Raw genomic sequence first — 22,243 nt, forward strand, 5'->3', positions numbered from 1 at the left:
ATCTATCTAACTCGCACGTCTTTGGACTGTGGGGGGAAACCGGAGTACCCGGAGGAAACCCATGCATACACGGGGAGAATTTGCAAACTCCACACAGATAGTGACCTGAGCCGGGAATCAAAACCGGGTCCCTGGCACTGTGAGACAACAGTGCTAACCACTGTGTCACCCCGTATCTTTCTGAAGGAACAGCATATCGAACTTTGGATTCCAGGATGCACTTGCTGGATTTTCATGGGACGCATGGTAATTAGACATAACTTTAACTTAAGCATCTAAATCTCATTTGTGTGAGGACAGAACATTTACATCCTGTGATAACTATAACCAAGAACTTATTACTGCCTTCTGGAATGAATGGAGGCACTTTTGATGCCATTATGGAATCAAAAACCACCATGGTGGGGTGGCATTGCGATGTGCGAAGATGAATAAGTCTTTCAAGAAGCATCCTCAAATTTTGACTGCGAGAAAGAATCAGGTCACAGGATTCCATTTCTTCTTGGTTTCCTTCAGTTGGTGGTAACACTTGCCTCTCTTTGGCGTAGTCTTTCTTTCTGTTTTGTAGACAAAAAAAAAATGCGTGTTGTGATTTACAGGTCTGGATGTTCAATTCTCTGTGAATTACAAAATCCACATGAATTTGATTAACAATGCCATTCGGTCAGTTTTGAGTAGGATTACATTTAACATCCAAGGCTGGAAAATTGCCTCTCAACTGAAAACTGGATTTTTGTCTAAAAATAATTACTTCACATTTCATTACACATCTATTGTTTGCTTTTTGCATATTGTTCTTGTATTACGACCAGGGAAGGAATGCCCAGAACCCTGAACCATTCCAAATTGGAGCAACACATCCTCATATCAGTGGTCCCTTGAGAGTGTTGACATTGGTGACTTAACAGAATACAATTTTGTCTTTCTATTACCAAAATATGGTTAGAGTCACAGTGCATTTGTCCCATCAAGTCTGTATCAACCACAATTCCACCTTGGCCCTATGCCCATAACCCCATGCATTTACCCTTGCTAGTCCCCCTGACAATTTAGCATGGCCAATCCACCTAACCCGCACATCTTTGGACTGTGGGAGGAAACCGGAGCACCCGGTGGAAATCCACGCAGACACAGAGAGAATGTGCAAACTCCACACAGACAGTGACCCAAGCCAGGAATCAAACCTGGGTCCCTCGTGCTGTGAGGCAGCAGTGCAGAAGAGGCTCTTCAACTCATCAAGTCTGCACCGACACGCGAGAAACACCTGAATTCCAACCTAATCCCATTTACCAGAACTTGGCCCACAGCCTTGAATGTTAAGATGTGCCAAGTGCTCATCCAGTTACTTTTTAAAGGGTGCGAGACATCCCACCTCCACCACCCTCCCAGGCAGCGCATTCCAGACCATCACCAGAGTGATTGAGCCACGGGCAGTATGCTGAGGAATCCTTGTAGCAATCTCCTGTGTTGGGATGATTAGTCTCCACACCGCATCCATCTTCCTTTGTGCTTGGTCTGGTAGGGTGGTGAAAAAGGCACATGGGACACTTGCCTTTATCAATCGAGGCGCAGGTTACAAAAGCAGCGAAGTCATGTTGGAGTTGTATAGAACTTTCATGAGGCCACAGCTGGAGTACTGTGTGCAGTTCTGGTCGCCACATTATAGGAAGGATGTGATTGCACTGGAGGAGGTGCAGAGGAGATTCCCAAGGGTGCTGCCTGGGATGGAACATTTAAGTTATGAAGAGAGGTTGGATAGGCTTGGGTTGTTTTCGTTGGAGCAGAGAAGTCAGAGGGGCGACCTGATCGAGGTGTACAAGATTATGAGGGGCATGGACAGAGTGGATAAGGAGCAACTGTTCCCTTAGTTGAAGGGTCAGTCACGAGGGGACACAGATTCAAGGTTCAAGCAGGAGGTTTAGGGGGGATGTGAGGAAAACCCTTTTTACCCAGAGTGTGGTGTCCAGCTGCTTCATCAATGATCCTCTCTCCAACACGCAACTCCTCAGATAATGAAGCAGTTTGTTCCTGCATGCAGGAAGACTTGGACACCATTCAGGCTTGGGATGGTCAGTGGAAAGTAACATTCGCTCCACACAAGTACCAGGCATTGATCATCTTCAAAAAAAGAGGATCTTGTTTCAATCAAGTCACGTCTCACTCTTCTAAACCCCAGTGAATAACTTGGCCAACCTTTCCTCATAACGCAACCCACCCATTCCAGGTATTAGTTTAGTAAACCTTCTCTGAACTGCTTCTGGCGCAGTTCCATCCTTGCTTAAATAAGGAGACCAATATTGCACACAGTACTCTAGATGTGATCTTACCAATGCCCCCTGTACAACTGAAGGATAATCTTCCTACTTTTGTATTCAATCTACTTCACAATAAACAATAACATTTTATTAACTTTTCTAATTATTTGGTGTACTTGTCGACTAGTCTTCCATGATGCATGCACTAGAACACCAAGATCCCTCTGCATCTCAGGGCTCTGAAATCTCTCACCAATTAGATGAAACGTTTATATTTTATTCTTCCTGCCAAAATGGAGAATTTCACATTTTCCCACATTATACCCCATTGGCCAGCTCTTTGCCCACGTACTTAGCCTATCTGTAAGCTATGATTCTGTGAGTGTGACTATGTCAGGCTGCTGTTTGAGGATTCTGTGGGACAGATCTCCCAATCTTTGCACAAGTTCCCACAAGTTAGTAAGGAGGAACGTGGAGGCTTGCCAGGGCTGTGTGTGCCATTCTCATTTTTGGAGCCTATTTTGATGCCAGGTGGTCTGTAATGTGTTATTCCTATTGGACTTTTCTGTAGCGATTTGGTATGACTGAATGGCTTGCTAAGTCAGTCATATCGTTCTGAATCTGGAGTCACATGTAGGCCAGATCTGTTGTAAGGACAGCAAACTTCCTTCCCTAAAGGGAATCAGGTGGGCTTTTACAAATGATAGTTTGATGGCGCGGAGGTGAGGCTTCATTCAAGTCCAGGTATTTTTTGTTGTTAATTTAGTTAATTAACTGAATGTAAATTGCCCCAGCTGCCCTGGTGGGATTTGAACCCATGTCTCCAGGGCATTAACCAGGGCCTCTGACTTATCAGTCCAATGGCATCACTACCATGTGACTGTCGCTGTTATTTGATTGCAGTCCATAAGGCAGCAGGCACAAGAGAAGCAAGCCACTTCAAGGAAGAAGGATCTGTTTCATTTTGAGTATTGACTTTCATGGGACAGACAAAGGCTGGAATATTCTGGCTGTTCACCCTTCCGGGGTCTTCTGGTTACGCAGAGCGTGCATCGCTGCTGTATGTTGCCCGACAGCATGGGCTCGAGTCACTGGCAAATCTCATTGATGGCGGTGGGGCCAGAAGATCGCGATGCCACCAATGGCATGCTACTTCCTGCCATGAGAAAGCTGCCACGGGAAGGCCCGAGAATCCTGCCCTATATATCGGGTGTTCATGACAAACTGAGTCAGTTATTTGAGGTGGAGGTTACCTGGGCCAGGAGGAAGCAGATTCTGACACAGGAGACACACAGATCAGTGACAGTGTCTGATGAAACACAGGGGTCTCAATGAAATGCAGAAAGATGACTGTTGTTGTGGAGAACTTGTGGGCTGGGTCAGGCCTTCTATTGGCAGCCCACTCACCTCCTGTCTTCTAAAAACCCCATCTGTTGCTAACCCGATAGTTTATTTATTAGTGTCACAATTAGCCCACATTAACACTGCAATGAAGTTACTGTGAAAATCCCATGGCCGCCACACTCCAGTGCCTGTTCGGGTAACACTGAGGGAGAATTTAGCATGGCCAATGCACCTAACCAGCACGTCTTTCAAACTGTGAGAGGAAACCGAAGCACCCGGAGGAAACCCACGCAGACACGGGGAGAATGTACAAACTCCACACAGACAGTGACCCAAACAGGAATTGAACCCAGGTCCCTGGTGCTGTGAGGCAGCAGTGCTAACCGCTGTGCCACTGTGCTGCCGTGTCAAGAGTATCCCTATTTCTCTTTCCTAGAATGTCATTTTCCACTCAAAGTAATGAAGGAAAAATGGCACTCATGCAAAACAATGACACTTAGTCAAATAAAAACATGAAAACAGCAACAAGCAATTTCCACGCTAAACAATCCCTTAGAAATCTATGGAGTATAGCAGCACAAAGTCTGCTAAGATCTGCACGCCAGGAGTAGCATGAGCACTATAAGTCATGCCAGTCAGCGCCTGAGGTCAGTTCTGTGAGGTTTTACTCAGTGGATTGGCTGTTGGGCTGTTAGGGATGGGCAATAAATGCTGATCTAGCCAGTGACGCCCACATCCCATGACTGAATAGACGGAAAGTCCTACCCCACTCTCACCAGCCAGTTGGTTAAAATCGTCCCATTTGTTGCACTTCTTACAAAATGAGGTGTCTTTATGGTATAATTGCCGGGTCAATTTTAACTCTTCCTATTAGTGGGCTGAATCCAGAGTCTATGCTATGCTCCTAATCACTTGTGGCACATACTGTCCATTGTCAAGCACACGTTCCGCTACTTCCCAGCATTTGGACAGCCATTAAAAATGCCAAAGTTTAACAGTTTACCTTGATTATCCAAACAGGGCTATAATTAACTAGAACACTCTGTAACCAAAGAAAATCAGTGAAATAACACTTGCTGACATTCCCGAAACTGTCTAACGCACGGCACATTACAATGAGGCAAGTCGTTAATTCAAAGATATTGGATGAAGTGATGTAATCCTGTTGCTTCAGCAGACCAAGGTAATGGCTTGCAATTATCCAACATAACTGAGTGAGAGGTAACATTTGTATCAGGTAACAATAGCATTTCTCAGGGCTCTGCTGAAAAATTACTTGCCCAAGACAGAAGAGATTATGTTATAGTCCTGCCTCAATATCTACCTGTGCTGAAGAATCCTATGGTTTAATTAGTCAATGCAGGAGAAAATCACCCAAAACCTACTTTCATTCTTTTGGTGATGGTCCGAAAGTAAAGCTTCCTTTTTATTGAATTTATTGACAGTGGGTGCACTGACTATTATTTTCCAAAGTTCCCTCGATCCTAGAACAGTCCCAGTGGATTGGAAGTTAGGAAATGTGACACTGCAGTTCAGAAAGGAGGGAGAAACAGGGAATTACAGGCCAAGTAGGCTAACATCAGTCATGGGAAAATGCTGGAATCTCTTCTTAAGGAACTCTTAGCAATTCATATAGGATGAGATTGTCTGCAACCCCCCTTCCACGGCGTGAGTCTCGGTGGTGGGCGGGCCGTCCACTATTGGTTGGCAAGCAGGATCTTCTGGTCCCGCCACTGTCAATGGGATTTTCCACTGAATCCATCCCATGCCACCACTGGGGTGCGCTTTTGGCAGGACTGGAAGACCCTATCTATAGAAAAATGATAGAATAGTCAGCCAAAGTCAACATAGTTTTATAAAAGGGGGGAAAAAAAAACTTGTAGGGTAGGTAAAGGGGAACCAGTAGATGTAGTATACTTGGATTTTCCAAAGGGCATTCAGTAAGCTGCCACACAAAATGTGTAAGATAAGGGCGAATGCAGTTGGAGGTAGCATTTTAGCATAAATAGAGGATTGGTTAATGGACAGGAAGAAGAGAGTAGGGACAGATAGGGAATTTTTAAACTTGGCGTACTGAGTGCTACGGCCTCTGCTGCTTACAATTTGCATTAGAAGGTTCACTGGATTGGTCCCTGGGATGAGGGGTTTGCTGTGCGATGAGTCTCTGGTCTTTAGAAGAATGAGAGGAAATCTGATTGAAACATTCAAGTTTCTGAAGGGGTTTGATTGGGTAGATACTGAGAGGTTGTTTCCCCTGGCTGGGGAGTCTGGGGCACAGTCTCAGGATAAGAAGCCAGCCATTTAGAACTGGGATGGAAATAAATTTCTTCATTTAGAGGTTGTGATTCTTTGGAATTGTCTATCCAATCTAGATGCTCCATTGTTGAATATATTTAAGACAGAGATAGATAGAGTTTTAGCTTTGACAAAATCAACTGATGTGTGGATCAGGCAGGAGCGTGGAGCTGGGATGAAGGATCTGCCATGCTTGTACTGAATGGTGGAGCAGGCTTGATGGACTGAATGGACTATTCCTGCTCCTACATATTCATAGAATCCCTGTAGGAAAGAAGGAGGCTATTTGGCCCATCGAATCTGCACTGACCACAATCCCATCCAGGTCCTATTCCTCACACATTTACCCTGCTAACCCCCTGACACTAGGGTAAATTTAGCATGGCCAATCACCCTAACCCGCACATCTTTGGACTATGGGAGGAAACTGGAGCGCCCAGAGGAAACCCATGCAGACACGGGGAGAACGTGCGGACTCCGCACAGACAGTGACCAAGGCCGGAATTGAACTGGGTTCCCGGCGCTGTGAGGCAGCAGTGCTAACCACTGTGCTACCGTGCCGCCCCATATTATGTTCTTACGAATTGTTAAGCAGTAAAAACAGTATTTCACCATTTACCCTGCCAGACCCTCTTCCATTGCTGAAAATCTCCATTATAGCTATTAATCTTTTCCGTTTCGGTGGAAAAGCCTGTAACTTTAACATTTTTCTTCAGGTTACCATTTCTCATTCCTGCTTTCATTCTCTGGAATTTTCACTGGATCTTTTCCAGCGTTCTAATATCTTTTCCAGAGATGGAACTCAGACTGCATGTTGTTTTTACAAATCCCACATCAATGTCTTGAAATATCAAATTTATATATAAATTAACGGGAATATTGTTTTTAAAAAAATATTTTTTGGATTTTTATTACCTTGAGTGCCATAATCCTCAACAAATATCTTCCAGGACAGAAATGTAGAGCACTAATAATAACAATCTTACCAGGCTGTTGGGATTTGTTTTCTTTGTTTCAACTTTCTTTTCTGAAGTTATCTTCTTTACAGATTGCTGAGCCTCCTTCAACCTAAAATAAGTTCAAAAGAAACTAAGTTTAAGTTAAGTTTTAAAGTTTATTTATTAGTGTCACAAGTAGGCTTACATTAACACTGCAATGACGTTACTGTGAAAATCCCCTAGTCGCCACACTCCTCTTCGGGTACACTGAGGGAGAATTTAACACGGCCAATGCACCTAACCAGCACGTCTCTCGAACTGTGGGAGGAAACTGGAGCACCCGGAGGAAACCCACGCAGACACTGGGAGAACGTGTAGACAGTGACCCACAGGGATAAGGAGGAATTTCTTCAGCCAGAGAGCAGTGAATCTGTGGAACTCATTGCCGCAGAAAGCTGTGGAGGCCAGGTCATTGAGTGTCTTTAAGACAGAGATAGATAGGTTCTTGATTAATAAGGGGACCAGGGGTTATGGGGAAAAGGCAGGAGAATGGGGATGAGAAAAATATCAGCCATGATTGAATGGCGGAGCAGACTCGATGGGCTGAGTGGCCTAATTCTGCTCCTACGTCTTATGGTCTAAGCCAGGAATCGAACACTGGTCCCCAGCGCTGTGAGGCAGTAGTGCTAACCACTATCCCCCAGTGCCGCCCTTAGTCGTTCATTCTAAGTTATTGTCTACATTTTAATGAATTTTGGTGGAATGTTTCAATTTATGATTCATTGCAAAGTTGTGAATGCACACACAACTACATGTGTTTACCATTTTGCTGTAAATAATGTACATTTTTTTCCTAAATCATCACAGTCCAACTGACTTAGAATTTGAAATCATAGAATTCCTACAGTGCAGAAAGAGGTCATTTGGCCCATTGAGTTTGCACTGGCCACAATCCTACCCAAGCCCTATTCCTGTAAATCCACATATTTGTCCTGCTAATCCCCCTGACACTAGGGTCAATTTAGCATGGCCAATCCACCTAACCGGCACACCTTTGGGCTGTGGGAGGAAACCGGAGCACCCAGAGGAAACCCACGCAAACATGGGGAGAACGTGCAAACTCCACACAGACAGTGACCCAAGGCTGGAATTGAACTCAGGTCCCTGGCGCTGTGAGGCAGCAGTGCTAACCACTGGGTCACCGTGCCAAAATGTTACATACAAACTTGTCACTAAAGGCAATAAAAATAATTTTCACAATCTCAATCTGCCTCAGTACAGGCTGGATTCAAGCACAATTCTTCATTAATCATATTATTCCAGAGAACCAAAGAACCCCCACAGGGCAGAAGGAGACCATTCAGCCCAACAAGTCTGCACAAATTCTCTGAAACAGCATCAAAGTGCCTTCAAAGGATAAAGCAAACCTGATCAAGAGGACACAAAAATTAGTGTATGTCCTCATTTCTGCCTTCATAGAATGAGTTAAAAAGGGCAAATGAGAAATTAGTAAGGTTTCTTTTTGGTTGAGAACATTTGCAATGAATGCTTTATAAAGCAAAGAGTCACCAAGGCAAAACTGATACTTATCCGTGAAAGGGCAATGTGCAACTAAAAACTGCTCATGAAGTTCGACATGAACTGAAAACTTGATAATTTTTGCTTTCAATTTCCTCTCTTCCCTCACCTCCACACGATCCATTTCTGACACTTCCTTTTCCCATCCTCAACTTCTTTCTCACCATTCCTGGGGTTGAGTATCGGCCAATATCCATTTTAAACCAACTGACACCCACAGCCAACAAGATTATACTTCCTCACACCTAATGGCTATTCATTCTCTCAGTTTCTTCTTCCCTGCCGCATCTTTTGTGGTGATGCTACCTTCTGTACCAATGCTTCTGACATGTCTCCCTTTATCTTCAACTGAAACTCTCCCCTATCGTGGTTGACCCGTGTCCATTCCACTTCTTGCACTTTGCTCTCACCGTTTTATCACCCTCTTAGAAATATGATGAGGTTCCCTTGCCCTCACCTTCAACCCCTTACCAGTCTCAATATCCAATAGATAATCCTCTGCCAATTCTGCTACGATCACCATCAAACACATCTTCACCTCCCCTCCCCTGGTCCACTCCTCAGTCACTCTCAACCGCCCCCATCCTTCCCATGGCACCTTTCCAATTGATGATGCACCATCTGTCCTTTTACCTGCTCCTTCTTTCTGTCCAAGGCTCAAATATTCCTTCCAGGTGAAACAGCCATGTACTGGTACATCTGCCAAGTTTTGTTAACTGCATTTGCTGCTCAGCTTGTGTTCTCTTCCACACTAGAGAGACCCAGCAGAGAGTGGGTGACTGCTTTGTAGAACATCCTCCTTCAGTGTGTAAGTGTGGCCTGGAGCATCTGGTCGCTTGTCATTTTAATTCTCCACTCCAATCCCATTCTGATTTCTTTGTTCTTAGCTTCTTAAACTGTTCCAGTGACTCACACCATAAAGCTCAAGGAACAGAACTTCGTTTTTCATTGAAGTCTTCTGAGTTCAACAATTTCAGATCATAACTTGTGCCCTATTTTTTGCTGAAACAGAGTCGTTGGTGAAGATTCTGTCATTCTCATTTACACCACTCTGGACACATTTCTTGTTTCATTACTTGTCCCATTATCTTCTCCTTTTGACTTATACCCTCATCCCTTTTATAATTTGATCCCTACTGCCTTCTGACCTATCAAAGGCCTTTCCTTTCCTTCTCCCCTCCCTCCCCCCTTTCCCTGCCTCCATAACTTGGTCCTCTTCCGCTAGAAGGATCACTGACCTGAGATTTTAACTTTTTTTCTTTCTCTGTTGCTGTGCTGAGTAATTTTAGTATTTTTAGATTTCTAACACTGCAGTGCTTTATTCTGCACAATGAAATGCTTGGTGGATTCACAGGCCTGCCAGGAAGCTTGCGTGCAATGTCAAGGAGATGTCCAGAACCAGTTTGGCACGGGGCTCTGCACAATTTGGAATCCATCCTTTCTGGCATTGAGGTGAGGACCAATTAGAATCATAGAATCCCTACAGAGTAGAAGGAGGCCACTTGGCCCATTGAGCCTGTACTGACCATCCGACAGAGCAGCTTACCCAGGCCCACTCACCATTCTATCCCACGAACCCCACATATTTACCTCGCTAATGCCCCTAACCTACACATCTATGGACACTAAGGGGCAATTGAGCTTGGCCAATCCACCTAACCTGCCCATCTTGGAACACAAGGGGCAATTTAGCATGGCCAATCAACCTAACCAGCACACCTTTGGACTGTGGGAGGAAAACGGAGCACCCCGAGGAAGCCCATGCAGACACGGGGAGAACATGCAAACTCCACACAGACAGTGACCCAAGCATTCCATGAGCCTTGTTTGCGGACCAATCATGATGCAGCGTCTGATAGCCATTGTCTTAGTTTCCATTGCAGAAGCGACCCAGTGTCTGAGGCCTGCTGTGAAAGTTCCGACTCCTGCTGCGCTGGTTCAGCTTATTACTCTGTGAGGTCACACTGCTGCCATCAAGATAGGGAACAGCAATATTTGAAGAAGAGACTAGTCACTGACTCACAGAATTCACAGTCTATGGTCCACACCAGCTGAACATTGAGGGAACGGAATATCTTTTGGTTTCTTAAGGCTGAGGTGCGACGCTTGCAAAGCAACGCGCGGGTAATCGAGGCACCCTGACCATGCAGAAGCCTGTGATCTCTCTGTGAGGGTGCGTGCTCACTCTTTATGCCCACTCTCTGGCAAGAAGGAAATTCATTCAGTTGTTTATGAATAGAGACCATCAGAGATAGCCCAGATACAAGAGTAGGTCGCAGGTTTCATATATTGCCTGCTCCAGGAAGGAGCTCACTGCGTAAACATTCATTGTCACGGTTATCTCTACAGCCACTGGCCATGTAGTCGTTGCCTTGCTCTGGGTTTGCAGTTGTAGCGAGTGGTAGATCTCAGTAGGGACGTCCTTACTGAAACACAGATGTTGCGCACCTTGTTCTGTGCTCAAGTTCAGGCCAGGCCACCGTGATCATCCTGGATGGATGCAGCCTCTGGCTGAGCTCCCTTCTGCTCCTCCCCTTCCTCCCACTTCTGGCAATTTATCCTGCTCTGTGTTGCCTCTCTTCATTTCCCCGGCCAGGCTGCAGTTGATTGGGAATGCCTTCTGGGAACAGCTGGTTTGTGCATAAACCGAGAAGCCACACCACCTTCTGTAGACTATGGGGGGAATTCTTCAGCTGATCACGCCACTGAGATTCTCCAGCCCTGCCGGCAACGTGCCCCCCCCCCCCCCCCCCCCCCGCCCCGCGGGTTTTCCATTGGAAATTCCCATTGAAGGCAGCGGGACCAGACAATCCCGCCGCCAGCAAACATCATGCCATCTCCTGCCAGCGGGAAACATGCGGCTGGGAGGCTGGAGAATCCCCCCCGCACCCCCCCACCGCACCCCCCCCCCCCCCACCGCACCCCCCGCCCCCACCACACCACCCGCCCCCCCCGCACCACCACCCCCCCCGCACCACCACCCCCCCCGCACCACCACCCCCCCCGCACCCCCCGCACCCCCCCCCCCCCCATCAACTTTAAAAGAATTCTAGAAAGCACCAAATGTTTGAATAATCATAGTAAAGGCATGTTGAAATCATAGAATCCCTATGGTACAGAAGGAGGCCTTTTGGCCCATCGAGTCTGCACCAACTACAATCCCACCCAGGTCTTGTATCTGTTACCCCACATATTTACCCTGCTAATCTCCCTGCCACTAACGGTCTATTTGGTGTGGTCAATTAACTTAACCCTCACATCTTTGGAGTGTGGGACGAAACCAGAGTACCCAGAGAAAACCCACGCAGACATGGGGAGAGCGTGCAAACTCCACACTGACAGTGACCCAAGCCGGGAATTGAACCCAGGGGTCCCTGGCACTGTGAGGCAGCAGTGCTAACCACTGTGCCGCTGTGCTGCCAACATTAGCAGGAGTATGGAATTCTGAAATGACATTGGCATCCAACTTGCTGCTCGATATTATGATCTGTCCACTGTGCATGTACTGACACACCTTCCACCAGAATCCCCCCCAAGAGTATCATAGTGCCAAATAAAGATGGATCAGGAGAGCAATTAAACATTCCCAGCTAAATTGCAGAAGCTCATCCAATTTTGTTAAAGCAAACCAACAAATCCCACCTTCTTCCAATTAAACACAATGTTTAGGTGGATTATAACCCTGATGTGTGCATTGGAACGATTTGCTGTTACTGGTTCCAATACCACTTGAATGCATTTGATCTGCGGTATGTATATCCAAACTTGATTCAAAACTGAAAACAGATGCAAATGTTCAGATTAAAATTGACTCTGTTTGACAGGTGAAGGTATATCTTCGCGGTCAGTGAAACTTATCATTCAAAATTTTCTCTTTGCGATGAAAATACAATGTTCATCTTTCACCCTGTCTATAGCTACCCAGGGACTTGTGACAGGCTTGGCACTGGAGTTGCGAGTAACCGAGTTCCCTATTTAGTCCTGTGCCCTCTACCGCAGAGCAAGAGGGCATCAATAAAATAGAGCACGCAGCAGAGACATTTTTCAAACAAGCAGACTTAAGAATCCTCAACAAATTAAGAAGACGATAAAACAGGGAGTTAAAATAAAATCAGGAAATATAAATTACACTGAAATGATTGCACAGGAAGCAGAATAGCTCCTATGAAAGGTCATCGGTTGAAATGTTAACTCTATTTCTCTCCACAGACACTGCCTGACCTGCTGAGTACTTATAGCAATTTCTGTTTCCATCTCAGATTTCCAGCATCTGCAGTCCTTTGCTTTTGGGAAATACACATGTTAGTAAGAGAGAGGCATAACTAAAAAAAAAACCAAGAAACTAAAAACAATGTTTAAAGAAAAAACTGTAACACTAACTTTTGTCTGAAGGAACTAGACTCCACACTTGGAAAAAATAAATTTTCAGGTCCAGAGATGTTGTTCAGCAGTCATAATCAGTTACATATTAAAAGCTAAATTCCTCCAGATTGTACTAGCTCTAACTTTTTCCAGCTGTTTTCTGTAAGAGACCTATGGATATTTCATATCATTACAGTGATCTCTCTGTGGTAATTCATTAAGGCCTGTAACCTTGTCTTGCCCCATGCTTGCAGGGTGGTGTCTCTCAAGCTATTGTAATGACTTCAATCAGGCCATTGAGGTTGGCCTATTGGAATATAAACTCCCTGATTAAGGAGTCAATTGATGGGCCAATCAGGGAGTCTTTTCCTTGTATTTAACCAGGAGTGTCAGTTCCTCTAGCGCTCCCGAAGGTAGACTGCTGCGTGATAGCACTCTGTGTACTGCTGTTGTCAGACTGGTAAATGAAGGGATTTTGGTGAAGGGACTTCTCCTTCCAAAGACTTATTACACTATATAACCAATTGTCTCTCTCCAATGGTCCTTTGTAGACGATGGCTAACGATTTACTATGTTGGTACCATTGACAAAGACTGCAACAGTGCAGATTACAAAGGAACAAAGTATCAGTGGCAACAAGGCACTTCTGTGCACAACTGCGCATGTGCAGATGTAGACATTACTGTCACTTTAGACAATAAGTGTTGACGGCTCCAGGGAACTGAGACAGATGTTGGTGTGAGCTAAGCGTCAGCGAGAACCCAAAGTATGTATTGGGTTATTGCAGAAATATACTACCCAAGAACCCCGCAGCTTAACAAACATAGAGCAGTGATAAGCTTCCACTTGTCTGTTTAGCTAGCACTGCAACACCCATCATTGGACGTCTTGTGGCACAGTGGATTGTGTCCCTGCCACTCAGCCAGAAGCCCCCAATTCGAGTCCACCTTGGGCTTGATGGTCAAAGAAGGTGCGTTCATAATGTGGCTAAACAGCTTATCAGCCTGCAAAATCCTTCCAACAGGCCAATGGCTGGCAGTAAGAGACTCCTGGTCAGCCATGCTTGGCGTGGAATGGAGCCCCCTCAAGCTATAAGTCTCTGGCAACAGGAAAATCTTCACCACGGGAACAGACGAAAGTCTGTCTTGCAACACTAGATGTGGGAAGAGAAACAACAACACCCATCAGAGGGTTTGCAGTGTTAACCCGGGCCGAGTGAGAAGAATTGCAAATATCATTAGGCTGCGCTTGGTCCCAACAGGAAGCATGATCGCTTGGTTAACCTAGAGATCCACAAAGCTGCTTCACTCGGGTTTCCGATCACCATGACCTCCACAGAGGAGCATCACTGTACCAAACTCTCAACATCAAGACACCTTGACCTCAAAGGGACCCTGATTATAATGGCAACTGAATTACTATGGCAACATGATCTTCATTGTTCAGGATCCCCAGAATGCACCACATGGAGGAAAATCAGGCAGACAGCTCACGCCTATATAACAATGCCTATCAAACTGTTCCTCTATTAGTGATTGCAGAAAAAATGGGGCAGATTTCTTTAAATAGAACATGAGTCTACCTGCTTTATTGTCTAACTCAAGTTACCCAATACGCTCAAGCTTAAATAGTAGGACTACCTGTCCTTACATGTGCATTAAATACCACAATATTTTTAAAAATTCATTCATGGGATGTGGGCGTCGCTGGCTAGGCCAGCATTTGTTGCCCGTTATTAATTGCCCCTTGTGAAGGTGCTGGTGCCACTTTCTTGAACTGCTGAGGTCCATGTGATGTAGGGACATCCACAGTGCTGTTAGGGAGGGAGCTCCAGGATTTTGACAAAGTGACACTGAAGGAATGGAGGTATATCTCCAAGTCAGGATGGTGAGTGGCTTGGAGGGAATATTCCAGGTGGTGGTGTTCCTATGTGTCTGCTGCCCTTGTCCTTCAAGATGGTAGCGGTCGTGGGTTTGAAAGGCGCTGTCTAAGAAATCGTGGTGAATTCCTGCAGTGCATCTTGTAGATAGTACACACTGCTGCCACTGAGCATCGGTGTGGAGGGAGTAAATGTTTGTGAATGTGGTGCCAATCAAGTGGGCTGCTTTGTCCTGGATGGTGTTGAGCTTTTTGAGTGTTGCTGGAGCTGCACCCATCCAGGCAAGTGTGGGGTATTCCATCACACTGCTGAGACGTGCCTTGTCGATGGTGGACAGGCTTTGGGGAGTCAGGAGGTGAGTTGCTGGCCACAGAATTGCTAGCCTCTGACATGCCACAATATTTACATATTATATGACGAGTCCAGTTCAGATTCTGCTCAATTATTACATTTATTTATTTCTTCTCGACACTTGAACGCTGCTGGCTAGGCAACGGGGTGGCACGGTGGCACAGTGGTTAGCACTGCTGCCTCACAGTGCCAGGGATCTGGGTTCGATTCCCGGCTTGGGTCACTGTCTGTGTGGAGTTTGCACGTTATCCCCGTGTCTGCGTGGGTTTCCTCCGGGTGCTCCGGTTTCCTCCCACAGTTGTGCGGGTTAGGTGGATTGGCCAGGCTAAATTGCCTCTTACTTTTAGGAGGACTAGCTAGGGTAAATGCATGGGGTTATGGGGATAGGGCCTGGGTGGGATTGTGGTCGGTGCAGACTCGATGGGCCGAATGGCCTCCTGCACTGTAGCATTCTATGATTCTAAGTAGTTATTGCCATTCCTAATTGCCCTCGAGAATGTGAATGAGTACAGGTTAGCACATTAAAATTTTTCAGATTCAGATGTATATCTTATTTAACATAGAAAAGAAATAATCTTATTGGGGTTCGAACTCAGGATATATTTAAGAGTATTTATTCAATTCAGGTGCTCATACTACTTGCCAATCCATGATAGGTTTAGCAACTCATGGAAAAAAAGTCAGACGTCAGCAGAGAACATTTAATATAAAGCACAGTGGTGGAAAATGCTGAAGATGGATATATGTTGTCAATATAACAGCAGTATAAACCATTAATGTACCGGAAAGACTGGTTCAAACTGTGTAAAGGATTTATAGTTTTGATATAAAACTGCTGTGTCTCTCAGTGTCCAAATGACGCAACTAACACGTGAAATAGTTGCGTTCAGAATAAAACCAATGGATTTTGCTGCTGATTTCCTTCACTTAAGAAAGATTTCCTGATAGACTGTGCAAAGAACTAACAATTATATGTCACAAGTAAGGCTTACATTAACACCACAATGAAGTTACTGTGAAAATCCCCTAGTCGCCACACTCTGGCACCTGTTCGGGTACACTGAGGGAGAATTTAGCATGGCCAATGCACCCTAACCAGCGCATCTTTCAGACTTTGGGAGGAAACCAGAACACCCGGAGGAAACTCACACAGACACAGGGAGAATATGCTGACTCTGCACAGACGGTGACCCGAGCTGGGAATCGAACCCAGGCCTCTGGCGCTGTGAAGCAGCAGTGCTAACCACTGCGCCACCGTGCCACCCTTGGACACATCCTTCCGACACTTCAAGTGGATTTGAGATGGAATTGTTGATTGGCAATCGTCAATGTTTTCCAATACTTCATGAGAACTGGCAAAGGGTCATCTAGACTTGAAACGTTGGCTCTATTCTCTCTCCACAGATGTTGCCAGACCTGCTGAGATTTTCCAACATTTTCTGTTTTCCTTACACAAAGGCAATATTTGCGTGTTTATCCTCCCTGTAAGTTTAGGTACATAAGTGTGAAATGAAAGGTGAAATCTGCCTAAACAATCTGTCCAAATGTTCCCCTCAGATGTAAAGGATAAGTTGTTGATTTAAGATGAGAATTAACATCTCTTCTTCGACAAAGGGTCGTGAAAGTAGCCTAATCCATCATGGAAACCAGCCTCCCATCCATTGACTACACTTCCCACTGCCTTGGAAAAGCATCCAGCATAATGAAGGACCTCACGCACCATGGACATTCTCTCTTCCACCTTCTTCCGTCGGGAAAAAGATATAAAAGACTGAGGTCACATACCAACCGACTCAAGAACAGCTTCTTCCCTGCTGCCATCAGACCTTTGAATGGACCTACCTTGCATTAAGCTGATCTTTCTCTACACCCTATCTGTAACTGCAACACTACATTCTGCACCCTCTCCTTTCTTTCTCCCCTAGGTACTCTATGAACTGTATGTTTTGTCTGTATAGCGTGCAAGAAAGAATACTTTTTCGCTGTATCCCAATACATGGGACAATGATAAATCAATCAATCAATCAATCTTCTGACTTTCACTGGGATATGTGGCCAACTATTTAGATTTGGAATTAAATGGATAAGATACTTTAATTTACCAAATGATGAGCTCATTGAAGACTCTGCCCTGATGTCTCACTGCTTTTGTCCAACAGATACTGTGACTGTTATACATCATATCCAATTGGCTGATGCACTTGCATTTTCCACTTAGCTCAGTAAGAGGGAAGCAGGCATACCCAAGCGAGGCTGGGATATATTCAATGTTATGAGTGTGCAGGCATGTCTTTCTTTACAGCAAATAAGCTTATAACATCACTGGCTCGCTCAGACAATTGCCTGAGCACCTTTCAAATATGGCTTTGCACTTGGTCTGACTGACAGAATCCAGTGACACAATGTGCTAAATAACCTCACTGCTGCCTCACAGCGCCAGGGACCCGGGTTCGATTTCTGGCTTGGATCACTGTCCGTGTGGGGTTTGCATGTTCTCCTTGTGTCTGGGGTTTCCTCCGGGTGTTCCAGTTTCCTTCCAGTCTTCCTCTGAAAGACGTGCTGTTTGGATACCTTGGCTGTGCTAAACTCTCCCTCAGTGTACCCGAACAGGCGCTGGAGTGTGGCGACAAGGGGAGTTTCACAACAACTTCATTGCAGTGTTTAATGCAAGCCTACTTGTGGCACGGTGGCACAGTGGTTAGCACTGCTGCTTCACAGCACCAGGAATCCAGGTTCGATTCCCAGCTTGGGTCACTATCTGTGTGGACTTTGCACATGCTCCTTGTGTCTGCATGGGTTTCCTCTGGGTGCTCTGGTTTCCTCCCACATTCCAAAGATGTGCTGGTTAGGTGCATTGACCCAAACAGGCGCCGCTAAAGTGTGGTGACTAGGGGAATTTCGCAGTAACTTCATTGCAGTGTTAATGTAAGCCTTACTTGTGACTAATAAATAAAAAACTTGTGACTGATAAATAAATAAACTTTAAGCCTCTGTATCTGCTGTAACTTCTTTAGCTCCATGGTATAGTGGTGATTTTTCTTTTATATAAGTTAGGTTCAACATTGAAATACAAAAGCTGACGCTGGAAATCTTGAATAAAGATAGAAAATCCTGAAAATATTCAGCATCCGTGGTGAGAGAGAGAGAGAGAGACGAGAAATAAAATTTCAGGTCAATCTGAAATGCAAAAAGGTTTGGGGCAAGTGTACAGGCAGGAGAGGAACAAAGGAAAAGGTTAGTGATCAGGTGGAAGGCAGGAATGGCTATTGGCAAAATAGTTGATGGTGTGAGCTGAAGGAAATGGTACTGGGACAAGTTATGAAACAAAAAATGGGTCTTCTAAAGCCGATGTAAATAGCAATAGCTGAATCAACGCCAACAATTGCAACCCCAAAAAAAACGGTTATTAATATGATCTGAAATTGTTGAGCTCATTTGCATCCAGAACAATGAAGATGCTTCCAGCACTTTCTATCCAACATTGCAACAGCTGGATTCCAGAGTGACCACAACCCAACTTGAATTGCGTCAGTATGCCAAAGGTCATTTCCAGGAACGTAACTGGCGCCAGTTTAAGGCCTTTTAATTTAATCAGTCATCCTTTAAAAACATGATGCCATGAGGACTGCAATCTGGCAACATCTGTTAATTCAGCTATTTCAAATTTGAAGAAAACCGAGGAAAAATATAAGGGGCAAGATAAATCCAAGTCTAGACGTTTGTGTGTTTCAAAGCTCCAAGAAGATTCCAACGTTGTGTGAACATCCTGTACACCTTTCGCATCTCCTTTTTCCATGGAGTATACAAATCAGTAGAGTGCAACCTCTGGATAATTCTTGAGGGGAGAATGTCATATAGAGCTCGAATGTTGTCAAGGACATTTTCTCTTTTTTTTATTCATTCATGGGTCACGGGCATCGCTGGCTGGCCAGCATTTATTGCCCATCCCTAGTTGCCCAAGTGCAGTTGAGAGTCAACCACATTTCTGTGCTCTGGAGTCACATGAAGGCCAGACCAGGTAAAGGTCGGCACAGTGGCTAGCACTGATGCTTCACAGCACCAGGGACCCAGGTTCGATTCCCAGCTTGGGTCACTACTGTCTGTGCGGACTTTGCACGTTCTCCCTGTCTCTGCATGGGTTTCCTCTGGGTATTCCGGTTTCAAAGAACAAAGAAAATTACAGCACAGGAACAGGCCCTTCAGCCCTCCAAGCCTGCACCGACCATGCTGCCCAACTTAACTGAAACCCCCTACCCTTCCAGGGACCTCTATTCCCATCCTATTCATGTACTTGTCAAGACGCCCCTTAAAAGTCACTACTGTATCCGCTTCCACAACTCCCCCGGCAACGAGTTCCAGGCACCCACTACTCTCTGTGTAAAAAATCTGCCTCGTATATCTCCTTTAAACCTTGCCCCGCGCACCTTAAACCTGTGCCCCCTAGTAATTGACTCTTCCACCCTGGGAAAAAGCTTCTGACGATCCAGTCTGTCCATGCCTCTCATAATCTTGTAGACTTCTATCAGGTCTCCCCTCAACCTCCGTCGTTTTCTCCCACATTCTGAAAGACATGCTGGTTAGGTGCATTGACCCGAACAGGCGCTGGATTGGGGGAATTTCACAATCTTACTTGTGACTAATAAATAAACTTTAGATTTCCTTCCCTAAAGGACATTAGTGAACCAGATGGGTTTTTCCAACAAATGATTTCATGGTCATCAGTAGATTCCTAATTCCAGATATTTTTTACTGAATTCAAATTCCACCATCTGCCCTGGCGGGATTTGAACCCGGGTCCTCAGAACATTGGTTAAGTTTCTGGATTAATAGTCTAACGATAATACCACTAGGCCATCGTCTCCCCACAATGTACTGCTCAAGATCCTGTTACAGTTTGAAAATGAAGATGCAGAAAAAAAACAACAAGAAAATCAGACCAGAGGTTCAAATAACTTACCGAAAGAAAAGTGGAACCAAATTTTAAAAAAGGTGGAGGATAAAACCTGTACGATACATTGCTCTGAGTGAAAATACGAGATTGAGTGGTTACGTTAAACAAATTGAAAATTGCAGGCTTCATGTGTTACAACATGATGTTTAATAAAGTCCTATCTTTGTTCATTTATTTGCCGTACTGTAGCAGAGTTTTGCTTTTATCAACAGACACTTTGCTCTGTGAACACTGCATGCCTTTTGGTTTGTGTGTGCTAATACAGCGAGTTGATGTGAGCTGTTTTGGTTGATTGAAGGCAGGTGTGGGATATCGAACTCTCTGCCGTGAAAACACAGGGCGTACGAAGCCTTGTACCACTAGATTTTGTTGAACAAGCACAACGGCCGGGGTACTTTAAAAAAAAATTATATAAATATGTGCTCTGAATTCAATTTAAGGTGATTAACGTTAGTATTCCGATGCACTTATGAGTAATGGCGAACTAAATGAAGGTACAGGTTTACTAAAATTATCCACTTAATCTTGTTATTTGATCTTACTTGTTAGTCAAGTGTTAAATTGAGTACTCAGTACGTGGAACCGACAGATCAAAAGACTCGCTGGGCAGTCAAAAAATAATTAGGGTTGCTGAGTGAGGAGTTCCATGTGGCAATATGTCTTGTTTGTACAATAGTTTTGAGCTCGTAGAGACAGAGTACCACACTGGAAATGAAGCCAGATATAAAATGGCTCGACCCAGGAGCTCACTTGATTCATGTATCCCTATCTATTTCTTATAGAATGAAGCCAATGCGTCAGAATGTATTATATGCTCTCACTGTTAAATTAATATATTTGATCTGATTTATTATTGTCACATGTATTAGTATACAGTGAAAAGTATTGTTTCTTGTGCACTATACAAAGCATATCGTTCATAGAGAAGGAGAGGGTGCAGAAAGTCATAGCTAGGGTGTAGAGAAAGATCAACTTAGTGTGAGGTAGGTCCATTCAAAAATCTGACAGCGGCAGGGAAGAAGCTGTTCTTGAGTCGGTCGGTACGTGACCTCAGACTTTTGTATCTTTCTCCCGATGGAAGAAGGTGGAAGAGAGTATGTCCAGGGTGCGTGGGGTCCTTAATTATGCTGACTGCTTTGCCGAGGCAGTGGGAAATGTAGACAGAGTCAATGGGTGGGAGACTGGTTTGCATGATGGACTGGGCTTCATTCACAACCCTTTGTAGTTTCTTGTGGTCTTGGGTAGAGCAGGAGCCATACCAAGCTGTGATTCAACCAGAAAGAATGCTTTCTATGGTGCATCTCTAAAAGTTGGTGAGAGTCGTAGTGGACATGTCAAATTTCCATATTAACATAGTGGACAGCAACTTCAGGTGAATGTGTATGCACAGTTAATAAGACCATAATATATAGAAGCAGAATTAGGCCATTTGGCCCATCGGGTCTGCTCCGCATTCAATCATGGCTGATAAGTTTCCAAACCCTGTTCTCCTACCTTTTCACCGTAACCTTTGATCCCCTTACCAATCAAGAACCTATCTATCTCTGTCTTAAATACATTCAATGACCTGGCCTCTGCAGCCCTCTGTGGCAATGAATTCCACAGATTTCCCATCCTCTGGCTGAAGAAACTCCTCCTCATCTTGGTTCTAAAGGGTCGTCCCTTTACTCTGAGGCAGTGCCCTTGGATCCTCGTCTCTCCTACCAATAGAAACACCTTCCCCACGTCCACTCTATCCGGGCCTTTCAGTATTTTGTAAGTTTCAATGAGATCCCCCCTCACCCTTCTAAACTCCATCGAGTACAGACGCAGAGTCCTCAGACACTCCTCATATGACAACCCCTTCATTCCTGGGATCATTCTCATGAACCTCCTCTGGACCCTCTCCAGCACATCCTTCTTTAAACATGAAAATCCAGAAGTTGCCCTTTGAGCTAAGGTATCTCCGCCACAAACTGCACAAAAGCAGCGTCAAATATATTGTACGTGAGGGATTTCAGCCCTGCTGTCGCACATACAAACTAAACTGTGGAGTGGTTTCCCCCATTCCACTACGTTGCAGCTGCAAGCATGATTTATTTCTCAAATACCGAAATGTCTTCAGAGGGCGCATCTCGAGTCAGCCATTTAAGGTGGGGCTGTCAGTCTTCCAGTAATGGATGGTCTACTGTTGACCCTCCAGACTTGGAATCCCATTCGACATCCTAGATCTTTCTCCGGCTCCTTCCCGGGAATTGCATTTCATCCAGGATCGGGAGTCGGGAATTAAAGTGTTGCCCAATTTTTCAGG

General features: G+C 45.0%; 1 protein-coding gene across 3 annotated transcripts in view; it reads right to left on the reverse strand.

Annotated features, from left to right (window-relative positions):
* Positions 1-408: 408 nt before the first annotated feature.
* Positions 409-22,243, reverse strand: part of LOC144506920 (formin-like) — a 285,230-nt gene continuing 263,395 nt past the window's right edge. For all 3 annotated transcript variants that reach the window (XM_078233301.1, XM_078233299.1, XM_078233302.1), the window contains 2 exons: positions 6,881-6,962; positions 409-557 (listed from right to left, as the gene is read on the reverse strand). In XM_078233301.1, the coding sequence (XP_078089427.1) occupies positions 513-557; positions 6,881-6,962 (127 nt within the window). In that variant the 3' untranslated portion in view covers positions 409-512. The remainder of the gene's footprint in view (positions 558-6,880; positions 6,963-22,243) is intronic.

This window comes from Mustelus asterias, chromosome 18, assembly GCF_964213995.1.
Source record: "Mustelus asterias chromosome 18, sMusAst1.hap1.1, whole genome shotgun sequence".
Classification (NCBI taxonomy): Eukaryota; Metazoa; Chordata; class Chondrichthyes; order Carcharhiniformes; family Triakidae; genus Mustelus; species Mustelus asterias.